Consider the following 25,596-nt stretch of genomic DNA (forward strand, 5'->3'; position numbering starts at 1 on the left):
GTAGCAAGTATTCCATAAGTAAAACACATACAAAATTGATATGTTAGTATGGATCGCAAGATGAAGGGGTGGATATTTGCAGAGGTATAATTATTATTAATGTATCCTTGCTTATGTTAATGTTATTTCAGATTAAGGAACCAAAACGAATGTAATTCAACTCTCAAATTACTACATGCTGTGATTTGTTTCTACTGTATATACGAACTTATGTTTTTGATGGTTGTTGCCCAAGGGTAAGAGAAGCCCTTCTGTATTAAGTGGGAATCATTTGCATTTATTCTCCACTTTATAAGATTTAGAAGACAGTCGTGTTATATACACACTGAAACTCTGAATGGAGGTATTTGTCACTGATGTCAAACACCTCTGTGGTCACCATGATGTAAGTGTTCAGGGAATAATTCAAAGTAAGGCAAAAGTTTGCTCAAAGTTTTCAATAATTAGGTCAGTTGCTCTTTAAGCATAAAAGAAGGATAGTTCATGAAAATCGAAGGTATTTTTATAACAGGAACATAGAGAAATCATGCTTATTATCTGGCAGGCTTGAAGTAAGGACACCTTCTCTTCTATCTGATGTAAGTATAGAAAAATTTTTCTGGAAAAGTCATATTAATATAATGAATATCCATTCATGTTTACTAAATTAGCCTCCATTTTGTAAACCATATAAATCACATTCTCAGGTCATTTCATCAGAGAAATAGGAAAGTTTTTAGAAGCTTGTAATGTGTATTTTAATCAAGGATCAAACAACAATTGTAAAAGGTTTTATTCCATCTGTGTAAAATTAATGTACCTTAATTAATAAAAGTGAATGGTTTTTGAGTGTTACAATTGATGTGGAATGAATGAAGGGTTAATGCACCACCAGCATTAACCTCTCCCACCTATTTAAGGTTGCAGGAAAGGTAAGGTAATGATAGGCTATTTGAAGCACAGGGGGATGGCATCTGTGGAAATTAGTTCCTTACTGCCATTAAACCTCTCATAACTTCATATATTTCCCACCATTTCTACGTTGTATCTCCTCTCCGATTTTATCTACATGGACATCGTGGTGGTTCTAATAAGAAGGATCATAGAGAGTACTGTTGAGAGCTCCCCTGAACTGCTAATGCTGTTGCTGCCTCAGCGTCTGTCTGGGGAGCAGGCAGCCTGCAGGTCCTTGAACTCACACCAGCCAGTCCTTTGAGCACATGCACTAGATGACCCCTGCCTTGGGACCAGCAGTCTTGCTGAACCCCAGGGTCTACTGCACAGGCCCCGCTTCAGTGATACCCTCTGAGCTCATCAGAATCCTGCTCGTTTTTGTTTGAATGGACCCATCCACACTCAGCCTGTGGGCCCCACAGCACTTCACCCAGGGTCAAGTCTGAACCCCAAGTACTTGAATTTTCTCTGCCTGGTTCTAGCCTTGACCTTCCTCAGGGGACCTCAAGGCTTGTTGTGAGTTCTCTGAGGACCTAGAGTCATAAACTCACGTGCTGCCATTGTCCTTTGTTCTTCTTTTAGCTAAAACTTTTCAGGGGCTCATTTAAGCAAATGTAAGTTTAACAAAGTCACAAAAAGTATAATCAAGAGCCATGATGGGAAAATTCTGAACCAAGATTTATAAAATCTTTCCCTCTATCATTCTTAGCACATGTGTCTTGTAAGGCTTAAAGGAACTGTTTTCTCTTGGCTTTGTCATACTTTGAATTCAATATATAAATATCTGAAGATATATACATAATATGATTTATATAACACACATTGATTACAAGATATAAATATCTGAAGGTATACATGTTAGTGAGAAAACCAAGAAGGAATATGTGAGTGTATGTGTATTTTTACACCTTTAACTTAGAAAATTTAGAAATGCTATATCAAACTGGTCATTTCAGAATTGCAGATGATTTACTACAAACTATAAAACTTGTCAATTTGTCTATTAATCTGTTTTGTCTACTTTTCATGGAACTCATTTCCTTAAATGCCAGGAGGTTATGTTTTTTAAGAACTTCCACACGGGTCCTCCTTCATGACTGCACCTGCTTACATTCCCTCCAGCCACGTAGGAGGTTCCCTGATCTCCAAGCCCCTTCAGCGTTTATGACATTATTAGTGGGCTTTTGGCTCATTGTTCTTCTGACTGGCCTGTGGTGATACATCCCTGTAGCTTTGCTCTGCATTCCTTATTGTTCAGCGCTGGTGAGCATCTTCCTTTGCCTCCTGCCCATGGAAAGAGCAAGCTGCCCGCCCGGCCTCAGCAGCTGTGGGGCACAGGCTCAGTCTCCCCACAGCACGTGGGGGATTCCTGGGCCAGGGGTGCGGTCCTTGTCCCCGCAGGGTCAAACGGGTTCCCACCGCCGGTGACCAGTCTGCTTAGCTTTTTTCCTTTTGAGACATTTATTTATTTATTTATTGGAACATAATAGCTTTACAATGTTCTGCTAGTTTGTGCTCTGTGACGTCATCAATCAGCCGTGAGTATACATAAATCTTCTCCCTCTTGGCCCTCCCTCCCGTGGTCTCAGTTTCTCCCCTCTGCTCAGCACAGAGCACCGAGCTGAGCTCCTGTGGTAAACAGCAGCTTCCCACCAGCTACCTATTTTCACCATCAGTTCAGTTCAGTTGCTCACTCGTGTCTGACTCTGTGACCACATGGAGTGCTGCACGCCAGGTCTCCTGTCCATCACCAACTCCTGGAGCTTGCTCAAACTCATGTCCATTGACTCAGTGATGCCATCCAACCACCTCATCCTCTGTCGGCCCCTTCTCCTCCCCCTTTCAATCTTTCCCAGTGTCAGGGTCTCTTCAAATGAGCCAGTTCTTCATATCAGATGGCCAAAGTATTTAAGTTTCAGCTTCAACATCAGTCCTTCCAATGCATATCAGGACTGATTTCCTTTAGGATGGACTGGTTGGATCTCCTTGCAGTCCAAGGGACTCTCAAGAGTCTTCTCCAACGTTTTACCCATGGTGGTGTATATATGTCAATGGTACCCTTTCAATTGGTCCCCCTTTTCTTCTCTTGCTGTGTCCACGTCTGATCTCTATATTTGTGCAAAATTGTCTTAACGGATATGTATGGAATTTAAAAAATAGTATAGATGAACTTATTTGCTGAGCAGGAATATAGGCGCAGAGGTAGTTCTTAAGCTTTTACATGTTAAGCTTTCAAGGCATAAAATACATTAACAATCATTCCATGCATTTTTCGGTTGCAACCACACGTTCTGGGGAACAAAGTGACTCAGAAGGACAATGCAGATAGTGGAGTGCAGTTTATTACATGGGGGGTGGGGGTGGGGGGGAGGAGCAAGGCACAGTCTCCTGTTAGCCAAGGACCCCAAACAGTTTTTGTGAAAACTTTATATACCCTAAGTGTACTTGCTCAAACTCACCTCCTAAAATTGCTTGAAACTAGTCTGGACAAGGGAAAAGAGGGATAAGATCAAAGGTAACCCATGATTCATGTGTCACAGGACTAAATAAACAGTGGATATTTATCAACAGGCCTGTGGTCATATCCCAATAAACAGAATGGAATTCACCACTTTGTTTTGTTACAGAGATAATTAACATATTCTTTTTGGCAACAGAGTCCTAGTATAATTCCTGAGGCTCTTTTATGGGGGGCGGAGTGGGATCTGAGTTTCCATTGGTATGCCATTTCTACAGACACCAGGGCGCAAAGTTCAGAGTCCACTGGGAGGGTGACCATGCATGTAGCCTAATGCTCACAGCCTGGCCTAAGACGGAGGCCAGCTCTGTCTGTTTCCTCCTTCATTATTAAGTGAAAGAAACCCATTTGAAAATGCTACAAAAAGTACGATTTTTACAATATGACATTTTTGTGTAGGTAAATGTTCTTATGTGTGCTCAGTTGTGTCTGAGTATTTGTGATCCGAGGGAATGTAGCCTGCCAGGCTCACCTCTGTCCATAGATTTCCCAGGAAAGAATACTGGAGTGGGTTGCCATCTCTTCCTCCAGGGGATCCTCCGGACCCAAGTATTGAACCTGCATCTCTTGGATGTCCTGAAACGGCAGGCAGACTCTTTACCACTCAGTCACTGGGAATCTAGAAGAGGTTAAAAAGGTTCATGGTTACTGTGGGTTTCAAAGGAGGGACTATGAATATCCTAAGTCTAGAGAACTTTCATTAACACAAATGAAGTAATTTGTGTTAAACTGTCATGATGGACACATGTTATTAAACATTTATCAGGAGGTATGGAGTGCACATTCCTAAAAGAGGAACACAGGGGCAAACTAGAGAGTTGATCTATTTACTGCCTGTGTAGATTCAGCAGTGGTAACAAACAAATGCTCGCTCTGGTGGGGAAAGCTAATTAGGGAGTTTGTCCACATGTGGGAACAAGAGGTATATGGGAAATGTCTATACTTTATTCTCAATTCTGCTGTGAATCTAAATCTTCTACAAAGTTGGTACTGGTGAATGCAGACTGAATATTTTTTAGAATATATAATATGAGAAAGATGAATATGCTTCTATCTTTAATTTTTCCTTGGTCATTATACTTTAAAGATGTGGGAAAATAGAGCTCTCTAAATGGAGCAGACAACAAACTGAAGCAGTTGACTGATAAAACCTAGAAAAACACACACAGGAAGTAGAGCAACAACATTCTCAGGTGTTAATTCATGTGTGATGTAACTTATGACAACACCGATCATTACTTCCTTCGTTGGGCATCAGATAGCATTTAGGGCACCGTTTTCAGAGACATTTGGCTCCGACCATAGGCACTGTGAACCTAGGGTGTCCTGCTCAGCTCAGTTCAGGTTTCAGTCGCTCAGTCGCCCTGGACTGCAGCCCGCCAGGCCTCCTGCTGCCCCTGATTTCTTTTCCAGGAAAGCGGGGATGGATATGCCTCCAGGCTCCTAGTCTCAGAAATTGGAGGTGCCACGCCTGCAGAGAGGTGGTCACAAAGGAAATCATTTTGTGAAAACCCGTGTCCCCAGGCTGCAGAGGAGAGTGAGAAAAACTAAGGACAGGGGAGATCTTTGGTAAGAATTCAGCAAGTAAAGCCTGGCAGGGACCCAAGACCCCCAGGTGATTCCCACTACTCACTGACTTCTCCCCTCCCAGCCCCCAAGGGTACAGGCAGGCTGTGGACCACCGCACGGATGTTAGAAAGAGCCCCTCCCCAGGGAATCAGGTTGACCTTCTTTGTTTCTTGAAGTTCCCTCCCTAAACCCTCCCTTCCTGAGGTCTCAGGTGTGATATTTCCCCTCAGGGCTCTGAATGCAGGTCTTCCTCTTGCATTTTTTTCACAACCCTCAAGGCTGGGTCAGCTAGCCCAGAAGCAGGGTCCATTGTCTCTCGTGAACTGTTCTCTGTAACTCGAAAAGGAAGGAGAAGAGCTAGCCCGGACGATCTGCAAATAGTGTAGAGCACCACGATGTGATTAGCATTATCACGTTCGTCTTGATTCCCCACTACAGATTGGGAACACAGAAAGTCGAGAAGGGGCTCAAGCGCGTGAGGGAAACAGGAAAACTTTTTCTTCTCTTTCCCTGCGGCAGTTGCAGGTTAAAGAGCTGCATGGATGCCTTTGAAGGTATTTTCTCAAGATGCAGATGTGAGTTTGCGACGTAACATCCCCAGAGAAGACGCAGAGCAGGAGGTAGAAGAGGAGGAAATGGCAGCTTCTCAGGTACGAGTCCTGTCTTGGGTCTGGGGCTGTGTCTTCTTTTCTTCCTGAAATACCTGGAGTGAGAACCTGCGAACCTTTAGTTCTCTGCTTCTAACTTTTCTTCCTGGGTGTTTGTTATCAAGTTCTTTATTTTTTCCTTTTCTTCTTCTCATAGTGAAGCCTGGCTCTTTAGACCACTTTTCCCTTGTATCCCAGAATCTTGTCTCCCTTGTCTGTATCCTGGCTTTCTATGGAGCATGATGAATTCTCAGCATGAATTAGCGACTTTCAACTGGTGAATGTATTCCCTTTGTGAGAGAGAAACACGGAGAGGCACTGGTATCCGAGATTCCCATTGGGATGTGGTTCGGTGTTGGGATCTTAGGGAACTAGGGGAAGTGCCATGATGAGTTTCCATGGGGATGCAATTTCAGCTCTTTAGGAGTTAGAAAATGCCCTTATATATTGAATAAACTCAGTGATCCAGAATTTTTCAGAAATTGCTCAGAAATAAAAAGAAAAGGAGGAGATTCTGTCCTCTGTAATGCTAAGACTTAGTAGTTAAACACATTGTCAGGTAGTTAGAATAGGGAAAAAGAGTTCAAAATGGCGGTGGCTAAAATTCCTGGAAGGGAAAACCCGCGAAAATAGAACAAAGGTCTTAGTACTGAAGTGAGAACCTCTGGTAAAACAAACAAGGCGCCTGCCTAGGCCCGATTTACATAAGACAGACCCAGGGGCAGAGAAACAGAAAAAAAGGAGTCAAAGCCCTCTTCCTTCTTCTCTCTCTCTCTCTCTCTCTCCCACGCGATGGGGCGATCTTCTCTTCGTGTCTTTGGATCGACATGTCCTCACAACTCGAAGATGGATTTTCCGGCTATTATCTAAATAAATAGAGCTATAACACTGATTTATTTAAGAGCTATAACACGGTCTGTCCTCTGAGACCCCTGACCCGCCAAGGGGCTTTAATGTCCGTCACTTGAAATTTTTATTGTGACGACAGAAAGAACCGAGGAACATACAACATGTCACTCGCGTGACAACATTGTTAGGATACAAAAGAGAGGAAGTATATATGAAATTAATTTTGTATAAAACTGATATTTTTATGTTAGGATCAAGTTATGATTTCCTTATTTTTTCCAAAATGCCCAGGTTCTGATAGTGCATCTTCCGTGTGATCCATCTACACCATGACAGATGATGTCTACTGGCTCTGGTGATTTCTCTGAGATTATCAGGCTATAAAGTTCATTTTGTAAAAGTCTGTCTTTAGACAAGGCTGTGGAAAAATTGAATGAGGAACATGTAAAAACCCTCACACTTAATGGAGAAACTCCACATCTTGGTTTCTCTTTGGTTTGGACAATGAACCTTACTGTGTTGATGATAGATACTGGGTTCTGGGAGTGGGAGTTTTCATCACTCAAGCCCAAGTGTGATGTTTCCAGTACACTCCATGCTCATATCACAGAGAAAGTCTTACTCACATTTTTGCATTTTTTTAATCAAAATATTTGCAACAATCCTGTTGGTGCTAATCTGTTTTCACCTGTGTTGAATTTCTAAGATACAGCTCTACAAAATGATAGTTTTTCAAGAAATTAAAGTTTCAGAACCAAGAGCTAATTTATCTTATACCATTGTATATGTTTGCACTCTAGTGTATTTAAATTGTACAAAGAATATCATCCACAAGTAGATGTATATATTTTAACCGATTAAAAATAATCTCGATTTTATTGACATGAATATGAATGACTGAACTGAACTGAACATGAACTGATTTTATTGACATGAATATGAATGAACTCAGCTGAACTGAACTGAACTGAACATGAATCAGTTCAGTTCAGTCGCTCATTCGTGTCTGACTCTTTGCGACCCCATGAACCGCAGCACTCCAGGTCTCCCTGTCCATCACCAACTCCTGGAGTTTACCCAAACTCATGTCCATTGAGTCAGTGATGCCATCTCACCATCTCATCCTCTGTTGTCCCCTTCTGCCTTCCATCTTTCCCAACATCAGGGTCTTTTCAAATGAGTCAGTTTTTCGCATCAGATGGCCAAAATATTGGAGTTTCAGCTTGAATATCCGTCCTTCCAATGAACATCCAGAATGATTTCCTTTAGGATGGACTGATTGTATCTCCTTGCACTCCAAGGGACTCTCAAGAGTCTTCTCCAACACCACAGTTCAAAAGCATCAAATCTGTGCTCAGCTTTCTTTATAGTCCAACTCTCACACCCATACATGACTACTGGAAAAACCATAGCCTTGACTAGACAGACGTTTGTGGACAGAGTAATGTTTCTGCTTTTTAATGTGCTGTCTAGGTTGGTCATAACTTTCCTTCCAAGGAGTAAGCGTCTTTTAATTTCATGGCTGCAGTCAGCATCTGCAGTGATTTTGGAGCCCCCAAGATAAAGTCAGCCACTGTTTCCACTCTTTCCCCATCTATTTGCCATAAAGTGATGGGACCGGATGCCGTGATCTTAGTTTTGTGAAGGTTAGCTTTTCCTTAATACTCTTAGTAAGTATACAGTTTCATTGTAATATATGTCTGTAAGCATGAAAATGTTAAAAAAATTTTTTTTCTTGTTTTGGTATTCTCCCCAGTTATATAAAGTTGTTTTTAAAAAATACACGTATTTATGTTTGGCTGAGTTGTGTCTTGGTCGTAGCCTGCAGAATCTTGGAGCCATGTGGGAGACTTTGTTGCAGCAGGCACACTTTAGCTGTGGCATGTGGGATCTAGTTCTCTAACAAGGGTCTGAACCCGCCCCCCTGACTTGGGAGTTCAGACTACCAGGGAAGACCCTATAAAAACTCGTATACACTTTCTTTAGTGTTGTCTCTGTGTATCTGTGTTTTACTAGTTAAATTTTAGTTCACATAAACTGAAGCAAATTCAAGATCTGTCATTTAATGAATGTTTGGCAAAATGTTTGCAAAACGGTGGAACAACAATGTTGTTGATTTTCTATTATTTATGTGATGCATTCAAGACCCTGTAAAAACTTTTAGAAAGACATATAGTATATACTAAATAGTTCAAAGGATTATTGCTGTTCTGGGTACTATTCTATCAGACCTGTCAATTTTGTAAAACACTTAAAATTCAAAGTTAAGTATCAATTCTTACCTTAGTGGTCTACCTCTTTGCTATTCAGAACGGTCACTCATGTATCAGAGTTTTCAACATTATTAGTTTAAATAAGCTTGTTAAAAATGCGGCACATTGGCCCCACTCCAGAACTCTTAGATCAGAGCATCATGCTTTTTAAAAATATTTCCTGGTTCCTTGACAAGGGGCTTCCCAGGTGGCTCAGATGGTGAAGAATCTCTCTGCAATGTGGGAGACCAGGGTCCGATCCCTTGGTGGGGAAGATTCCCCTGGAGAAGGAAATGGCAACTCACTTCAGTATTCTTGCCTGAAAAATCCCATGGACAGAGAAGCCTGGCATGCTACAGTCCATGGGGTCGGAAAGAATCAGACATGACTGAGTGACTAACACACTTTCCTTGATAGAGAGTTTATTCTGTGTCACACGAGTACAACTCTCACAAATAGATAGGTCAGTGTTGATGTGATTGTTTTATAATTTCTCTTCCAGATCAGAATAGTTTTTATAGTGGTCTGTGGATCATATCTCATTCTCTTTTCCTGGGGTTATAAATACTGTGGAAAATACAGCACTATAAAAATTATATTCTTGTGTAACACCAGACATTCTCCTAAATCAAAACCATTTCTCTTGCTGGTTTCATCTTGGGTCACATTAGGAAGTCTTCCCAGGTCCACATTGCTTATGTCCTTTATTTTTCAGGGGCTGCTGACATTCCAGGATGTGACCATAGATTTCACTCAAGAGGAGTGGGAATGCCTGGACCTCGGTCAGCGGGAATTGTACAGGGACGTGATGTTAGAGAACTACGGGAATCTGGCCTGCTTGGGTGAGGATAACTTGCTTCCATAATCCCTTATGTATCCTTAGGGTTTTGGTTCATTCATTCTAGAATGCCTCCTGGAATTTCCTGCTTTGTCCAGTAGAGGTTAAGATCCCTACTTTCCAGGGGAAACTAACCTTCTTTCTTGATGTAACCTGCCTCCTTGTTGTTCAGGCACTAAGTCCTGTCCAACTCTTTGCGATCCCATGGAATGCAGCAAGCCAGGCTTCCCTAGCCTTTTTAACTCCCAGAGTTTGCTCAAATTCTTATCCACTGAGTCTATAATGCTATTCAACCATCTCATCTTCTGCCACTCTCTTCTCCTGCCGTCAATGTTTCCCAGCATCAGGGTCTTTTCCAATGAATTGGCTCTTCGCATCAAGTGGCTGAAGTATCAGAGCTTCAGCATCAGTCCTTCCAATGAATATTCAGGTTTGATTTCTTTAAGATTGACTGGTGTGTTCTCCTTGCTGACCAATGAACTCTCAAGAGTCTTCTCCAGCACCACAGTTTGAAGGCATCAATTCTTTGGTGCTCAGCCTTCTTTTTGTTCCAAATATCACATCCACACATGACTATTGAAAAAACCATACCTTTGACCTTTGTTGGCAAAGTGATGACTCTGCTTTTTAATATGCTGTCTTTGTCATAACTTTTCCTCCAAAGGGCAAGCAATTTTTAATTTCATGGCTGCAGTCACCATCTGCAGTAATTTTGGAGCCCACGGCCACATCCCAAAACTAAATCTGTCACTGTTTCCACTTTCCCCCTATCTATTTGCCATGAAGTGATGAGACTGGATGCCATGATCTTAGTTTTCTGAATGTTGAGTTTTAAGCCAGCTTTTTCACTCTCCTCTTTCACCCCCATCAAAAGCCTTTTTAATTCCTCTTCAATTTCTGCCATTAGAGTGATATCATCTGTATATCTGAAGTTGTTCATATCTCTCCTGGTAATCTCGATTCTAGGTTGTGATTCACCCAGCCCAGCATTTCGCATGATGTACTCTGCATAGAAATTAAATAAGCAGGGTGGCCATGTACAGCCTTGATGTACTTCTTTCCCATTCTGCCACCAGTCAACTGTTCCATGTACGATTCTAACTGTTGCTTCTTGACCTGCATATTCTTCATTCTAGGTTCGTGGTAATTGTGTAACTTCTGTGTTATAAAGTAGTGCCACTCCTAGTAAAACTGGAATTCCACTACCGGCTTTTGCCTTATTAGTACTTGAGCATAATATCAGAATCTGATTTTGAAGCATTTATCTTTTAAAGATGCTTCCAATAAACTATTTGTTGAAATCATTTTTTTAATACTATTTTAACTTTTTACCTTGACTTCTCTCTCTCCTGAACACATATTGGATGGAAATAGATGACTATCTCAGAAAACACATATTCCTTTTTCTGATGAACAGGTCTTGTGGTCTCTAAGCCAGACCTGGTCACGTTTCTGGAGCAAATGAAGTATCCCTGGGATGTAAGGAGAATAGAGACAGCAATATACCCAGGTATGTGTCTATGGATGAAGCAGATAACTTGGGTAAGAGGGACAAGCATTGTGGAGGAAGTCATACTTTGTCATGTGGTTTGAGACGTCTGCTTCCGTGGAGATGATTTTGGATTAGCATAGGTTTATTTCTGTCACTGTCATAGAGCATCATCTCCTGACCCATTCCTGATTCTTTTTATCATTTGTGTATTTTTTCTCCAGTGATTAATTTTCACATTCGCAGTTAGAACCAAAATATTTGTCTTCGCCTGGAGAAACCTGCATGACCTGATAACGCGTCCATTTTGGGGAGGTTTTAGAAAATCTGCATATTTCTGAGTAACTATATTAAGTCCTTTTAAAAGTGCTGATTCTGTCCCTAGTCAGAAGTGTGTGGGTGGAGCTGTGAAAAAATTGCCAAACTTCTAGGAATACTGGAGACAGATATTTTTTGTTTTCTACCATATAATTTCCAGTCCACTGGAAACTACACATATGACCTTGAAAATTTCATACTCAAATTCTTTCTTCACTGCATTGTTATAGCCACGCTTTCCGGGAAACAAACTCAATCAGGAGGACAATGCAGAGAGTGGAGTGCAGTTTATTACACTTTAGGGCCCAAGGCAGAGTCTCCTCTTGGCCGAGGTCACCAACCAGCATTTCTAAAAATCTTTTATACCCCATGTTTACATGTCCAAACCCACCATCCCAATCCCTTGATGCTTACAAAGGAAGGGTCAACACAATCACAATAACCCCATCATTCACGTGTTATGTGTTCAAACAGTTAATAATCAATAAGCCCACGGTTACATTCCAACCAGTTAATAACCGATAAGCCTGTGCTTGCACTCTGATATGTAGTGTCCGGAGGCAGGGGTGATTTGTGTCTGTTTTCTCTTAGGTGATGAGGAACCTGGATATGATCTTCAAGGTTCCCCTGTCCGGAGGGGTCTTATCCTTTCATTGTCATTCTCACAGGCACTAAGCAGAGAGTTCAGAGTCCACTGCAGAGGTGGCTGAGCAGGATCAGCACAGACAGGCCTGAGATGGAGTCCAGGCCCTATGAATTCCTTCTTCACATAAGACACCTCACTAAAATGAGAAAATGCAAATCTGAATTTTATGTTACAGCTTCTCTCATGTGCAGGCCTACAACGTCTACAGTTGCTAAAGCCAGACTGGTCTTGACTGCCAGACCTCATTTCCATCCAGATGTTCTGTTGGGGCTGAGTTTACCAAGCCAGTTGTGGGGTGGAACACCATGGTTTGTACAGATGCATGGAGATATCTCAGCTGTTCTTGCTTAGTGGCAGGGCCTTGGGTCTCAGCTGTGGTTTCAACACCACCTGTACATTGGGACCACCCACAGGTGTGTGTTCTGAAGTTGCCCCTGGAGCCCATGAGTATACCCTGGTAGGGAGGAGGCTGGGGAGGAGGAAGCAGCTGTGGGGGTCGTGAGATCACCCACCTAGGTGGGAGCCATTCCTAGTGCCTGGACAGGCAGGGACAGGCACAGGGACAGAGAGGCACCAAGGAGGTTCTTCCCTTTGGGCATCACTCAACAGCACCGCTCTGCTTCTCTGGTGGTTCAGGCTTCCTCCACAAGCATCCCATTTGCAGAACTCCTCCCTCCCTCCCGTCCACTCAGGATATCTCCTCACGGCCAACTGCAGTTCTCTGCCTGGGTCTGCTCTCCAAACCCCACGTTCCAGCACCCAGCCCTTGTCTGCAGCGGAGGACACCCTCTCAGGCAGGGTGGGCAGGGCAGGGATCAGTACCCTGTATACAGGTCTCACTCTGTCCTGCACGCTGGTTGCCGTGTTCTCTTCCCACAGAGAACGAGGCTCCCCTCGTTCCCAACTGAGTTTCCCCCAGTGAGGGGCTTCCCTGGATGTGGAGACCTCGCCTCTTTTCAGATGCCCCCAGGGTTTTGCGGGTCCCATCTGGCTTCTTTTCCTCTTCCCTTTCCTCCATCACTCTCTTGTCCTACCTGGCTAAGCAGGAATCTTTCTTGTCCTTTCAGATGTCCAAGTTCCTCTGCCCATGTTCCACAGGGCTCTGTGAGAATTTTTCCATTTCAAGATGTATTTTTGATGCTTTTGTGGAGAGAGATGAACTCCACGTCTTCTGAATGCTCTGCCATCTTGACTCCTTCTATCTCGGTTTTAGGCTTCATCTAGCCAAGTGTATGCCAGTTTTATGTAAATTGTAGACTATATTCCCCAAGAAGAGTAAGTAGAATAACTTATTATTTGGTATCTTTCAGCTGTGTCTTCTCATGACACCCAGTGTTTGAGGACCCAAAAGCCAGGCTTAGAAGATTTACTCCCAACAGTAAAGCTAGGAATATATGAAAGATATCACCTTAGAAATTTACATTTAACCAAAAACTTGGAATCTATGACGGCATATAAAGAGTTGAAAGCATGTTATGATGGATACAACCAAGTTGGTTCAGTTTCCCATAAAGTAAACATTACTGCCAAAAGAAATCAAGGATGTGAATCAAATAAGGAAAAACCAATTTCAGATGACCAATTTCAGTCATCAACATCTGCAGTTAAGTGTATATTTGTCAGCAAAGATCCACATCATCTGTTGAAACATACATGTTCTCTGATGGGTAATGTGGAAAGTCTGGAAAGTCATCTAGTCTCTACTGGAGATACTCATTCAAACCTACACTCTGAGCATAGCTGTCTATTAAATATACATTCAAACATGTCTGGAAACCAGAAACTTAAAGATGAGGGGGAAAATTCCCAACACAATCAATTTGAGCGATCATTTAACACGGGTTTCTTGTTCTCCAACCAACTATTTTCTCCTTCTTCCAAAATCTTTAATGTTGATAATAATGGGAGAGACCTTATTCAACCATTATTCAATACATATGGAGGTATAATTAGTGTGGAACAACTTTCCAAGTGTAACAAAATGACTAATGCCTTAAGCAGGAGCTCCACCCCCAATAATTACAAGAGTATACATGATGGAATGAGAAGCTCTTCATGCAATGAAACTGGGCATAATGTTGACCAAGACTCATATCTCCTGAAACAACAGGGACATCAGTTTTCAGACAACAATTCTAAACATCATAAGTGTAGGAATATATTTTATCAAAGCTCAAGTCTTACTATTAACACTTCTAAGAGTATAGATATTGGAGAGACGACCTATAATTGTTATGATTATGGTAAAGTTGTTAACCAGTCTTCAAAACTTATTCAACAGCAAATAATTCAGAGTAAGCAGAAACATTGCAAGTGTCATACATGTGGAAAAGTCTTTAGTAACTCACCAAATCGAAGTAGACATAGGAAAGTTCAAACAGGAAGGAAGCATTTCAAATGCACAGCATATGGCAAAGCCTTTAATCAGAGTTCATCTTTAACTGAACATCTGGGAATCTATGCTGGGGTAAAACCATACAAATGTATAGAATGTGACAAAGTTTTTATCTCCTCTTCATGTATTACTCAACATCAGCGAATTCTTTCTGGGGAGAGACCTTATAAATGTACAGCATGTGGCAAGGCTTTTAAGCGGAGCTCAACTTTAACTCAACATCAGCGAATCCATACTGGGGAGAGACCTTATAAATGTACAGCATGTGGCAAGGCTTTTACGCAGCGTTCAGGTTTAACTGAACATTACCGAATCCATACTGGGGAGAGACCTTATAAATGTACAGCATGTGGCAAAGCCTTTATCCGTTATTATTTTCTTTCTCGACATAAGCGAATCCATACTGGGGAGAGACCTTATGAATGTACAGCATGTGGCAAGGCTTTTAAGCAGAATTCAACTTTAACTCAACATCAGCGAATCCATTCTGGGGAAAGACCTTATAAATGTACAGAATGTGGCAAAGCCTTTATCCGTTATTATTTTCTTATTCAACATCATCGAATCCATACTGGGGAGAGGCGTTATAAATGTACAGACTGTGGCAAGGCTTTTAAGGAGATTTCAACTTTAACTCAACATCAACGAATCCATACTGGGGAGAGACCTTATAAGTGTACAGCATGTGGCAAGGCTTTTAAGCAGAGTTCAACTTTAACTGAACATCAGCGAATCCATACTGGGGAGAGACCTTTTAAATGTACAGCATGTGGCAAGGCTTTTAAGCAGAGTTCAGGTTTAATGAAACATCAGCGAATCCATACTGGGGAGAGACGTTATAAATGTACAGCATGTGGCAAGGCTTTTAAGCAGAGTTCAACTTTGACTCAACATCAACAAATCCATACTGGGGAGAGACCTTATAAATGTACAGCATGTGGCAAGGCTTTTAAGCAGCGTTCAGCTTTAACTGGACATCAGCGAATCCATACTGGGGAGAGACCCTATAAATGTACAGCATGTGGCAAAACCTTTTCCCAGAATTCAAGTCTTTCTCAACATCAGAGAGTTCATGCTGCAGAGAAATGTTAGAAATGTAAGGAAAGTGGCAAAGGATTTCCTGACAGCCATCACCTCCCTCACAATCAGAGAATTCACACTGCAGAAAAACCTGGAAATGAATCAGTGATAAAAAGTTTGGTCCTTAATATACACTTTTGAAAAAACGAGTGTTTTCTTTGGAAAGATACATGAAATAAATTGAAGAAATGTAGGAAACTGCTTAATCAAACATCAAAACTAACTCAATACCAGAGAATTCATACTAGAAAGCATTTCATTCGTACCACTTTTGTTGAATTACTCTAAGCAGAAACACTGTAGCAAATATTCCATAAGTAAAACGCATATAAAATTGATATGTTAGTATGGATCACAAGATGAAGGGGTGGATATTTGCAGAGGTATAATTATTATTAACGTATCCTTGTTTATGTTAACGTTATTTGAGATTATTAAGGAACCAAAACGAATGTGATTCAACTCTCAAATTACTACATGTTGTGATTTGTTTCTACTGTATATATGAACTTATATTTTTGAAGGTTGTTGCCCAATAGTAAGAGAAGCCCTCTATATGAAGTGGGGATCATTTACATTTATTCTCCAATTTACAAGATTAATAACACAGTCATGTTATATACACACTAAACCTCTGAATGGATGTATTTGTCACTGATGTGAAAACCTCTGTGGTCACCATGATATAAGTGTTCAGGGAATAATTCAAAGTAAGACAGAAGTTTGCTCTAAGTTTTCAATAATTATGTCAGTTGCTTTTTAAGCATAAAACAAGGATAGTTCATGAAAATCTAAGGTATTTTTATAACAGCAACATAGAGAAATCATGCATATTATCTGGTAGGCTTGAAGTAAGTATACCTTCTCTTCTATCTGATGTAAGTATAGAAAACTCTTTCTGGAAAAGTCATATTAATATAATGAATGTCCATCCATGTTTACTAACAACATAGAGAAATCATGCATATTATCTGGCAGGCTTGAAGTAAGTACACCTTCTCTTCTATCTGATGTAAGTATAGAAAACTCTTTCTGGAAATGTCATATTAATATAATGAATGTCCATCCATGTTTACTAACAACATAGAGAAATCATGCATATTATCTGGCAGGCTTGAAGTAAGTACACCTTCTCTTCTATCTGATGTAAGTATAGAAAACTCTTTCTGGAAATGTCATATTAATATAATGAATGTCCATCCATGTTTACTAAATTAGCCTCCATTTTGTAAACCATATAAATCCCATTCTCAGATCATTTCATCAGAGAAACAGGGAAGTTTTTAGAAGCTTGTAATGTGTATTTTAATCAAGGATCAAACAACAATTGTAAAAGGTTTTATTCCATCTGTGTAAAATTAATGTATCTTAATTAATAAAAGTGAATGGTTTTTCAGTGTTACAACTGATGTGGAATTAATGAAGAGTTAATGCACCACCAGCATTAACCTCTCCCACCTATTTAAGGTTGCAGGAAAGGTAATGTAATGATAAACACTTTGTAGCACAGGGGAATGGCATCTGTAGAAATTAGTTCCTTACTGCCGTTAAACCTCTCATAACTTCATATATTTCCCACGATTTCTACGTTGTATCTCCTCTCCGATTTTTATCTACTTGGACATCATGGTGGTTCTAATAAGAAGGATCATAGAGAGTACTGTTGAGAGCTCACCTGGACTGCTCCATGCTGTTGCTGTCTCAGCGTCTGTCTGGGGAGCAGGCAGCCTGCAGGTCCTTGAATCCATACCAGCCAGTCCTGTGAGCCCCTGCACTAGGTGACCCCTTTCTTGGGACCAGCAGTCTTGCTGAACCCCAGGGTCTACTGCACAGGCCCCCCTTCAGTGATACCCTCTGAGCTCATCAGAATCCTGCTCGTCTTTGTTTGAATGGACCCATCCACACTCAGCCTGTGGGACCCATAGCACTTCACACAGGGTCAGGTCTGAACCCCAAGTACTAGAATTATCTCTGCCTGGTTGTAGCCTTGACCTTCCTCAGGGGCCCTCAAGGCTTACTCTGAATTCCCTGAGGACCTAGAGTCATAAAGTCACCTGCTGCAATTGTCCTTTCTTCTCGTGTTAGCCAAAGCTTTTCAGGGGCTCATTTAAGCAAATGTAAATTTAACAAAGTCACAAAAGAATTGTCAAAAGCCATGATGGTAAAATTCTGAACCAAGATTTCTAAAATCTTACCCTGTATCATTCTTAGCACATGTGTCTTGTAAGGTTTAAAGGAACTGTTTCCTCATGGCTTTCTCATACTTTGAATGCAATATATAAATATCTGAAGATATATACATAATATGATTTATATAACACACATTGAATACAAGATATAAATACCTGAAGGTATACATGTTAGTGAGAAAGCCAAGAAGAAATATGTGAGTGTATGTGTATTCTTACACATTTAACTTAGAGAATTTAGAAATGCTAGATCAAAACTGGTCATTTCAGAATTGCAGATGATTTACTAAAAACTGTAAAGCTTGTCAATTTGTCGATTAATCTGTTTTGTCTACTTTTCATGGAATTCATTTCCTTAAATGTCAGGAGGTTATGTTTTTTAAGGAACTTCCACACGGTCCAGCCACGTGACTGCACCAGCTTACATTCCCTCCAGACATGTAGGAGGTTCCCTGATCTCCAAGCCCCTTCAGCGTTTATGATATTATTAGTGGGCTTTTTGCTCAGTCTTCTGACTGGCCTGCGGTGATACATCCCTGTAGCTTTGCTCTGCATTCCTTATTGTTCAGCACTGGTGAGCATCTTTCTTTGCCTCCTGCCCATGGAAAGAGCAAGCTGCCCGCCCGGCCTCAGCAGCTGTGGGCACAGGCTCAGTCTCCCCACAGCACGTGGGGGATTCCTGGGCCAGGGGTGCGGCCCTTGTCCCCGCAGGGTCAGACGGGTTCCCACCGCCGGTGACCAGTCTGCTTAGCTTTTTTCCTTTTGAGACATTTATTTATTTATTTATTGGATCATAATTGGTTTACAATGTGGTGCTGGTTTGTGCTGTGTGACGTCATCAATCAGCCGTGAGTATACATAAATCTTTTCCCTATGGCCTTCCCTCTCGTGGCCTCGGTTTCACCCCTCTGCTCAGCACAGAGCACCAAGCTGAGCTCCCTGTGGTAAACACCAGCTATCTATTCTAACCATCAGTTCAGTTCAATTGCTCACTCGTGTCTGACTCTTTGCGACCCCTCGGAGTGCAGCACGCCAGGCCTCCCTGTCCATCACCAACTCCTAGACCTTGCCCAAACTCATGTCCATTGAGTCAGTGATGCCATCCAACCATCTCATCCTCTGTCGGCCCCTTCTCTTGCCCCCTTCAATCCTTCCCAGTGTCAGGGTCTCTTCAAATGGGTCACTTCTTCACATCAGGTGTCGAAAGTATAGAAGTTTTAGCTTCAACATCAGTCCTTCCAATGAATATTCAGGACTGATTTCCTTTAGCATGGACTGGTTGGATCTCCTTGCAGTCCAAGGGACTCTCAAGAGTCTTCTACATTTTACTCATGGTGGTGTAAATGTGTCGGTGGCACCCTTTCAACTGGTCCCCTTCTTTTGTTGTGTCCACGTCTGATCTCTATATTTGTGCAAATATTTTCTTAACAGATATGTATGGAATTTAAAAAATGTCATTTATGAACTCATTTACTGAGTAGGAATATAGGCGCAGATGTAGTTCTTAAGCTTTTGCATGTTAAGCTTTCAGGCATAAAATACATTATCAATCATTCCATGCATTTTACAGTTGTAGCCATGTGTTCTGGGAAACAAACTGACTCAGAAGGACAATGCAGATAGTGGAGTGCAGTTTATTACACCGGTGGGGCCTAGGCAGAGTCTTCTCTTAGCCAAGGACCCTGAACAGTTTTTGTGAAAACTTTATATACCTTAAGTGTACTTGCTCAAACCCACCTACCCAAATTCCTTGAAACTAGTCTGGACATTATAAAAGAGAGATACGATCAACTTTAACCCATGATTCATGTGTCACAGGACTCAATAAACAGTGGATATTTATCAACAGGCCTGTGGTCATATCCCAATAAACTGAATGGAATTTACCACGTTGTTCTGTTACAGAGATAATGAACATATTCTTTTAGGCCACAGAGTCCAAGTACATGTCCTGAGGCTCTTTTATGGGGGGCCGGGGTGGGATCTGACTTTCCATTGGTATGCCACTTCTATAGACACCAGGGCCGAAAGTTCCGGGTCACTGGGAGGGTGACCATGCGTGTAGACTAATGCTCACAACCTGGCCTAAGACGGAGGCCAGCTCTCTCTGTTTACTCCTTTATGACTAAGTGAAAGAAGCCCATTTGAAAATGCTACAAACAGTAGGATTTTTACAATATGACTTTTTGGTGTAGGCAAATGTTCATATGTGCTCAGTTGCGTCTGAGTATTTGTGATTCCAGGAGCTGTAGCCTGCCAGGCTGAGCTCTGTCCATAGATTTCCCAGGAAAGGATACTGGAGTGGGTTGCCATCTCTTCTTCCAGGTGATCTTCCTGACCTAAGAATCGAACCCGCATCACCTGGATGTCCCGCATCGGCAGGCAGATTCCTTACCACTCAGTCACTGGGAATCTAGTAAGAAATATAGAAGAGATTAAAAAGGTCCATGATTACCATGGGTTTCAAAGGAGGGACTATGAATATCCTAAGTCTAGAGAACTTTCAGGACTATGAAATAATTTGTGCTGAACTGTCATGATGGGCACATTAAACACTTATCCAGAGGTATGGAGTGCACATTCCTAAAAGAGGAACACAGGGGTAAACTAGAGAGTTGATCTATTTACTGCCCATGTAGATTCAGCAGTGGTAACAAATGCTCGCTCTGGTGGGGAAAGCTAAGTAGGGAGATTGTCCACACGTGGGAAAAAGAGGTATATGGGCAATGTCTATACTTTATTCTCAATTCTGCTGTGAAACTAAATCTTCTACAAAGTTCATGCTGGTGAACGCAAACTGAGTATTTTTTATAATGTATAATATGAGAAAGATGAATATGTTTCTATCTTTCATTTTTCCTTGGTCATTATACTTTAAAGATGTGGAAAAATAGAGCTTTCTAAATGGAGCAGACAATGAACTGTAGCAGTTGATTCATAAAACCAAGAAAAACCCCCACAGGAAGCAGAGCAACAACATTCTCAGGTGTTAATTCCTGTGTGAGGTAACTTATGACAACACCGATCATGATTTCCTTGGTTGGTGATCAGATAGCATTTAGGGCATCATTTTCAGTGGTATGTGGCTCCGCCAACACACACTCTTAACCTAGTACATCCTGCTCAGTTCAGCTCAGTTCAGTTGCTCAGTCGCCCTGGACTGCAGCACGCCAGGCCTTTTGCTGCCCCTGGTTTCTTTTCCAAGAAAGCGGGGATGGAAATGCCTCCAGGCTCCTGGTCTCTGAAGTTGGAGGTGCCACGCCTGCAGAGAGGTGGTCACAAAGCAAATCATTTTGTGAAAACCTGTGTCCCCAGGCTGCAGAGGCGGGTGAAAAACACTAAGGACAGGGGAGATCTTTGAGAAGAATTCTGCAAGTAAAGCCTGGCAGGAACCCAAGACCCCAAAGTGATTGCCACCAAACACTCACCTCTCCCCTCCCAGCCCCCAAGGGTACAGACAGGCTGTGGACCACCACACCCATGCTAGAAAGAGTCCTTCCCCAGGGGATCAGGTTGACCTTCTTTGTTTCTAGAAGTTCCCTCCCTAAAACCTCCCTTCCTGAGGCCTCTGGTGTGAGGTTTCCCCTCAGGGCTCTGAATGCAGGTGTCCCTCTTGCATTTCCCCCCCCCACCCTCAAAGGGTGGGTCAGGTAACCCAGAAGCAGGGTCCATTGTCTCTCGTGAACTGTTCTCTGTAACTCGAAAAGGAAGAAGAACTAGCCCCGACGATGTGTAAATAGTGTAGAGCACTAGGATGTGATTAGCATTATCAGGTTAGTCTTGATTCCCCAGTACAGATTGGGAACAAAGAAAGTCGAAAAGGAGCTCAGAAAAGGGTGAGGGAAACATGAAAACTTTTTCTTCTCTTTCCCAGCAGCAGTTGCAGGTTGAACAGCTGCATGGATGCCTTTGAAGGTATTTTCTCAAGATGGAGATGTGAGTTTGCCACGTACCATCCCCAGAGAAGACGCAGAGCAGGAAGAAGAAGAGGAGGAAATGGCAGCTCCTCAGGTACGTGTCCTGTCCTGGGTCTGGGGCTGTGTCTGCTTTTCTTCCTGAAATGCCTGGAGTGAGAACCTGCAAACCTTGAGGTCTCTGCTTCTAATTTTCTGCCTGGGAGTTTGTTATCAACTTCTTTATTTTTTCGTTTTCTTCGTATCATAGTGAAGCCTGGCTCTTTACACCACTTCTCCCTTGTGTCCCAGAATCTTGTATCCCTTGTCTGTATCCTGGCTCTCTACGGAGCATGATGAATTCTCAACATGAAATAGCGACTTTCAACTGGTGAATATATTCCCTTTGTGAGAGAGAAACACAGAGAGGCACTGGTATCCGAGATTCCGATTGGGATGTGGTTCGGTGTTGGCATCTTAGGGAGCTAGGGGAATTCCCATGATGAGTTTCCATGGGGATGCAATTTCAGCTCTTTAGGAGTTAGAAAATGCCCTTATATATTGAATAAATTCAGTGATCCAGAATTTTTTAAGAAAATGCTCAGAAATAAAAGGAAAACTAGGCGATACTGTCCTCTGTAATGCTAAGACTTAGTAGTTAAACACATTGTCAGGTAGTTAGAATAGGGGAAAAGAGTCCAAAATGGCGGTGGCTAAAAGACCTGGAAGGGAAAGCCTGGGAAAATAGAACAACGGAAGATCCAAGGACTGGAGTGAGAATCTCAGGTAAAACGAACAATTTTTGTTTGTTTACATAAGATTTACGTAAGACAGACCCAGGGGCAGAGGAACAGATAAAAAGAGGAGCCAAAGCCCTCTTCCTTCTCTCTCTCCCTCCCGCGCGATGGGGCGATCATTTTTGAAACATACACGTTCTGTGAAGAGAAATGTGGAGAATCTGGAAAGTTATCCAGTCTCTACTGCAAATACTCATTCAAACCACTCTGAACACAGGCTTCGATTCAAGCACGTCTGAAAACCAGAAATTTAAAAATGATGGGGAAGACTCACAGTATAATCAATTTGAGGGATCTGTGAGTAAGTGGTCGTTATTCTTCCACCAACAGACAGTTTCTCTCTGTTCCAAAATGTGTAATGTTGATAATAATGGAAAAGACTTAGTCCCACCATCATTGTTCAATACACATCATGATATGGTTAATATGGAACAACTTCTCACGTGTAATAACACGAATCAGGCCTTAAGTAAGAGCTCTACCCCCAATAATTACAAGAATATTTACAATGAAGTGAGAAGATATTCATGCAATGAAACTGGGTCTAAAACTGAACAAGACTCTAACCCTATGAAACATCAGGGATCTCAATCTTCAGGCAAGGATTCTAGAAATAGTACATGTAGGAATATCTTTCATCAAACATCAGGTCTTCCACTAAAGAAGAGTACACATACAGGAGAGAAGACTTATAATTGTGAATGCAGTGATATTTCTAATGAGTCTTCAAATCTTACTCAACAGCAGGACATTCAGGATCCACAGAAAAGTTACAAGTGTAAGAAATGTGAGAAAGCCTTTACTAACACATCCAGTCTAAGTAGACACAGGAAAATTCATTCAGGCTGGAAACCTTTCAAAGGTACAGAGTGTGGCACTGCCTCTAATCAGAATTCAAAGTTTAGTCAAGATTGGCAAATCCACACTGGCAAGAAACCTTATGAAAGTAAGGAATGTGGAAAAACATTTATGTCTTGCTCAAATCTTAGTTAACATCAGCGAATTCATACTGGGGCGAAGCATTATAAATGTACAAATTGTGGCAAAGCCTTTAATCAGAACTCAAATCTTACTCAACATCAACGAATCCATAGAGAGCAGAAACCTTACAAAGGTAAGAAAAGTGGCAAAGCCATTTTTAGGTGTTCACATTTCAGTCTGCATCAGCAAGTTCATACTGGGGAGAAACCAAGGAAATGTAAAGTATGTGGCAAAGTGCTTCCTTGTAGCTCATGTCTTACTCAACATCAGGTAATTCATATGCAGCAGAAATCACACAAATGTATGAAGTGTGGCAAAGCCTTCAATCAGAAGTCAAATCTTACTCAACCCCAGAGAATTCATACTGGAGAGAAGCCTGATAAATGTAAGGATTGTGACGAAGAATTTAACCAGTGCTCAAATCTCACTTACCATCAGAAAATTCATACTGGAAAGAATCCTTATAAATGTAAGGATTGTGGCAAAGCATTTAGACAGCACTCATGTCTTACTAAACATCAAGTAATCCATCCTGGAAGGAAATCTTATAAATGTAAAGAATGCGGAAATGCCTTCAGTCACTACTCAACTCTTACTAAACACCAGAGAATTCATACTGGAGAGAAGCCTTACAAATGTAAGAATTGAGGCAAAGAATTTAACCAGTGCTCAGGTCTTACTGTCAGAGAATTCATACTGGAGAGACACCTTATAAATGTAAGGATTGTGGCAAAGAATTTAACCAGTACTCAGGTCTTAGATACCATCAGAGAATTCATACTGGACAGAAACCTTGTAAATGTACAGAATGTGGGAAATCCTTTAGTCAGAACTCAACTCTTACTCAATACCAGTGAGTTCATACTGGGGAGAGGCCTTATAAATGTAAGGATTGTGGCAAAGACTTTAGCAAACACTCAGGTCTTACTTACCATCAGAGAATTCATACTGGAGAGAAACCTTACAAATGTAAAGAATGCGGAAAAGCCTTTGGTCGCCACACAAGTCTTATTCAACACCAGCGAATTCATACTGGAGAGAAACCTTACAAATGAAAAGAATGTGGAAAAGCCTTTATCAAGAACTCACATATTACTCAACATCAGAGAATTCATACTGGAAGAAAAACCTTATAAATGTAAGGAAAGTAGCAAAGGCTTTAATCAGAGCTCTCACCTTACTAAACATCAGAAAACACATACTGGAGAGAAACTCTAGTAATAAAATAAATGATGGAAGAGGTTTGTCCTAAACATACACTTCAGGAAATACCAGACGGTTTATTTAGGAAAGATAAGAAAATACATAAAACAATGTAGAAAAGTATTTAAAGAAAGTTAAATCTAAATAAATACCAGATATTGCACACTAGAAAAAGTGAAAGTTGCTCAGTTGTGTCCAATTCTGCAACCCCAGGGACTGTGTCCATGGAATTCTCCAGGCCAGAATACTGGAGTGGGAGGTGGATTCTTTACCAACTGAGCTTTCAGGGAAGTCCGCACACTAGAAAGCATTTCATCAATCCTGTTTTTTGAAGTTCTCTTCAGGAGAAGTATTGTAGATAGTAATCCATAGTTAAAACTTAGAAAATTGATATGTTAGTATGGATCAGAAGTTGAAGCGTTGGTATTTAGAAATGTACAATTATTAGCAATATATCTTTGTTTATATTGACACGATTTGTGATTATTTGAAAACCAAGATATGTTATTGAACTCTCAAATTACTCCATGCTGCTATGCTTCATTTTTAGTGTGTATGCAAAGCTATGTTTTTGATGATTGCTACTCAAAGATGAGACAAGGCCTTCTATCCTAGAGAGAAATCATTTATATTTATTCTCCATTAGGAGATTAAGGACACAGTGATGGTAGCAGGGACACTGAACATTTAAATGGAGGTGTTAGTCATTCATGTCAAACATCCCTATAGGTCACCATGAAGTAAGTGTTCAGGGAGTAATTCCACACATTAAAGTAAGATGCACATTTTCAATAGTTATGTCACTTGAATTTTAAGGAAAATACAATGACAGTTCACTGAACTCTTGATGTACCTTTATAATATCAAAAGATGTCATGAATATTAGTTGACATGTTTCAAATAATGATACCTCTGATACCCTAGAAATGTATGAAAACCCTTCTCAGAAAAGTCATATAATTAGTGTACATCTTGTTTCATTCATAAATGATTAGCCTT

General features: G+C 41.3%; 3 protein-coding genes and 1 pseudogene across 3 annotated transcripts in view; 2 read left to right on the forward strand and 2 right to left on the reverse strand.

Moving 5' to 3' along the window:
- LOC136161629 (small ribosomal subunit protein uS14-like) overlaps nucleotides 1-25,596 on the reverse strand; it is a 539,148-nt gene that overhangs the window by 408,376 nt on the left and 105,176 nt on the right. The window lies entirely within an intron of this gene.
- Nucleotides 1-25,596, forward strand: part of LOC136157556 (zinc finger protein 678-like) — a 466,372-nt pseudogene that overhangs the window by 2,138 nt on the left and 438,638 nt on the right.
- LOC136157568 (zinc finger protein 135-like) overlaps nucleotides 1-25,596 on the reverse strand; it is a 466,540-nt gene that overhangs the window by 993 nt on the left and 439,951 nt on the right. The gene's annotated exons all lie outside the window — the stretch shown is intronic.
- Nucleotides 5,563-15,546, forward strand: LOC136157557 (zinc finger protein 737-like). Its single transcript, XM_065919405.1, has 6 exons — nucleotides 5,563-5,670; nucleotides 9,484-9,610; nucleotides 11,024-11,116; nucleotides 12,752-12,858; nucleotides 14,170-14,811; nucleotides 14,896-15,546. The coding sequence occupies exons 1-6, from the start codon at nucleotides 5,563-5,565 to the stop codon at nucleotides 15,544-15,546; spliced, it is 1,728 nt and encodes a 575-aa protein (XP_065775477.1).

Source organism: Muntiacus reevesi, chromosome 2 (genome assembly GCF_963930625.1).
Source record: "Muntiacus reevesi chromosome 2, mMunRee1.1, whole genome shotgun sequence".
NCBI classification, from domain to species: domain Eukaryota; kingdom Metazoa; phylum Chordata; class Mammalia; order Artiodactyla; family Cervidae; genus Muntiacus; species Muntiacus reevesi.

Coding starts and splice junctions, on each gene's coding strand:
- LOC136157557 (XM_065919405.1), top strand. CDS start 5,563: ATGCCTTTGAAGGTATTTTCTCAAGATGCAGATGTGAGTTTGCGACGT. Junction 5,671..9,483: donor AGGAAATGGCAGCTTCTCAG/GTACGAGTCCTG, acceptor TTTATTTTTCAG/GGGCTGCTGACATTCCAGGA. Junction 9,611..11,023: donor CGGGAATCTGGCCTGCTTGG/GTGAGGATAACT, acceptor TCTGATGAACAG/GTCTTGTGGTCTCTAAGCCA.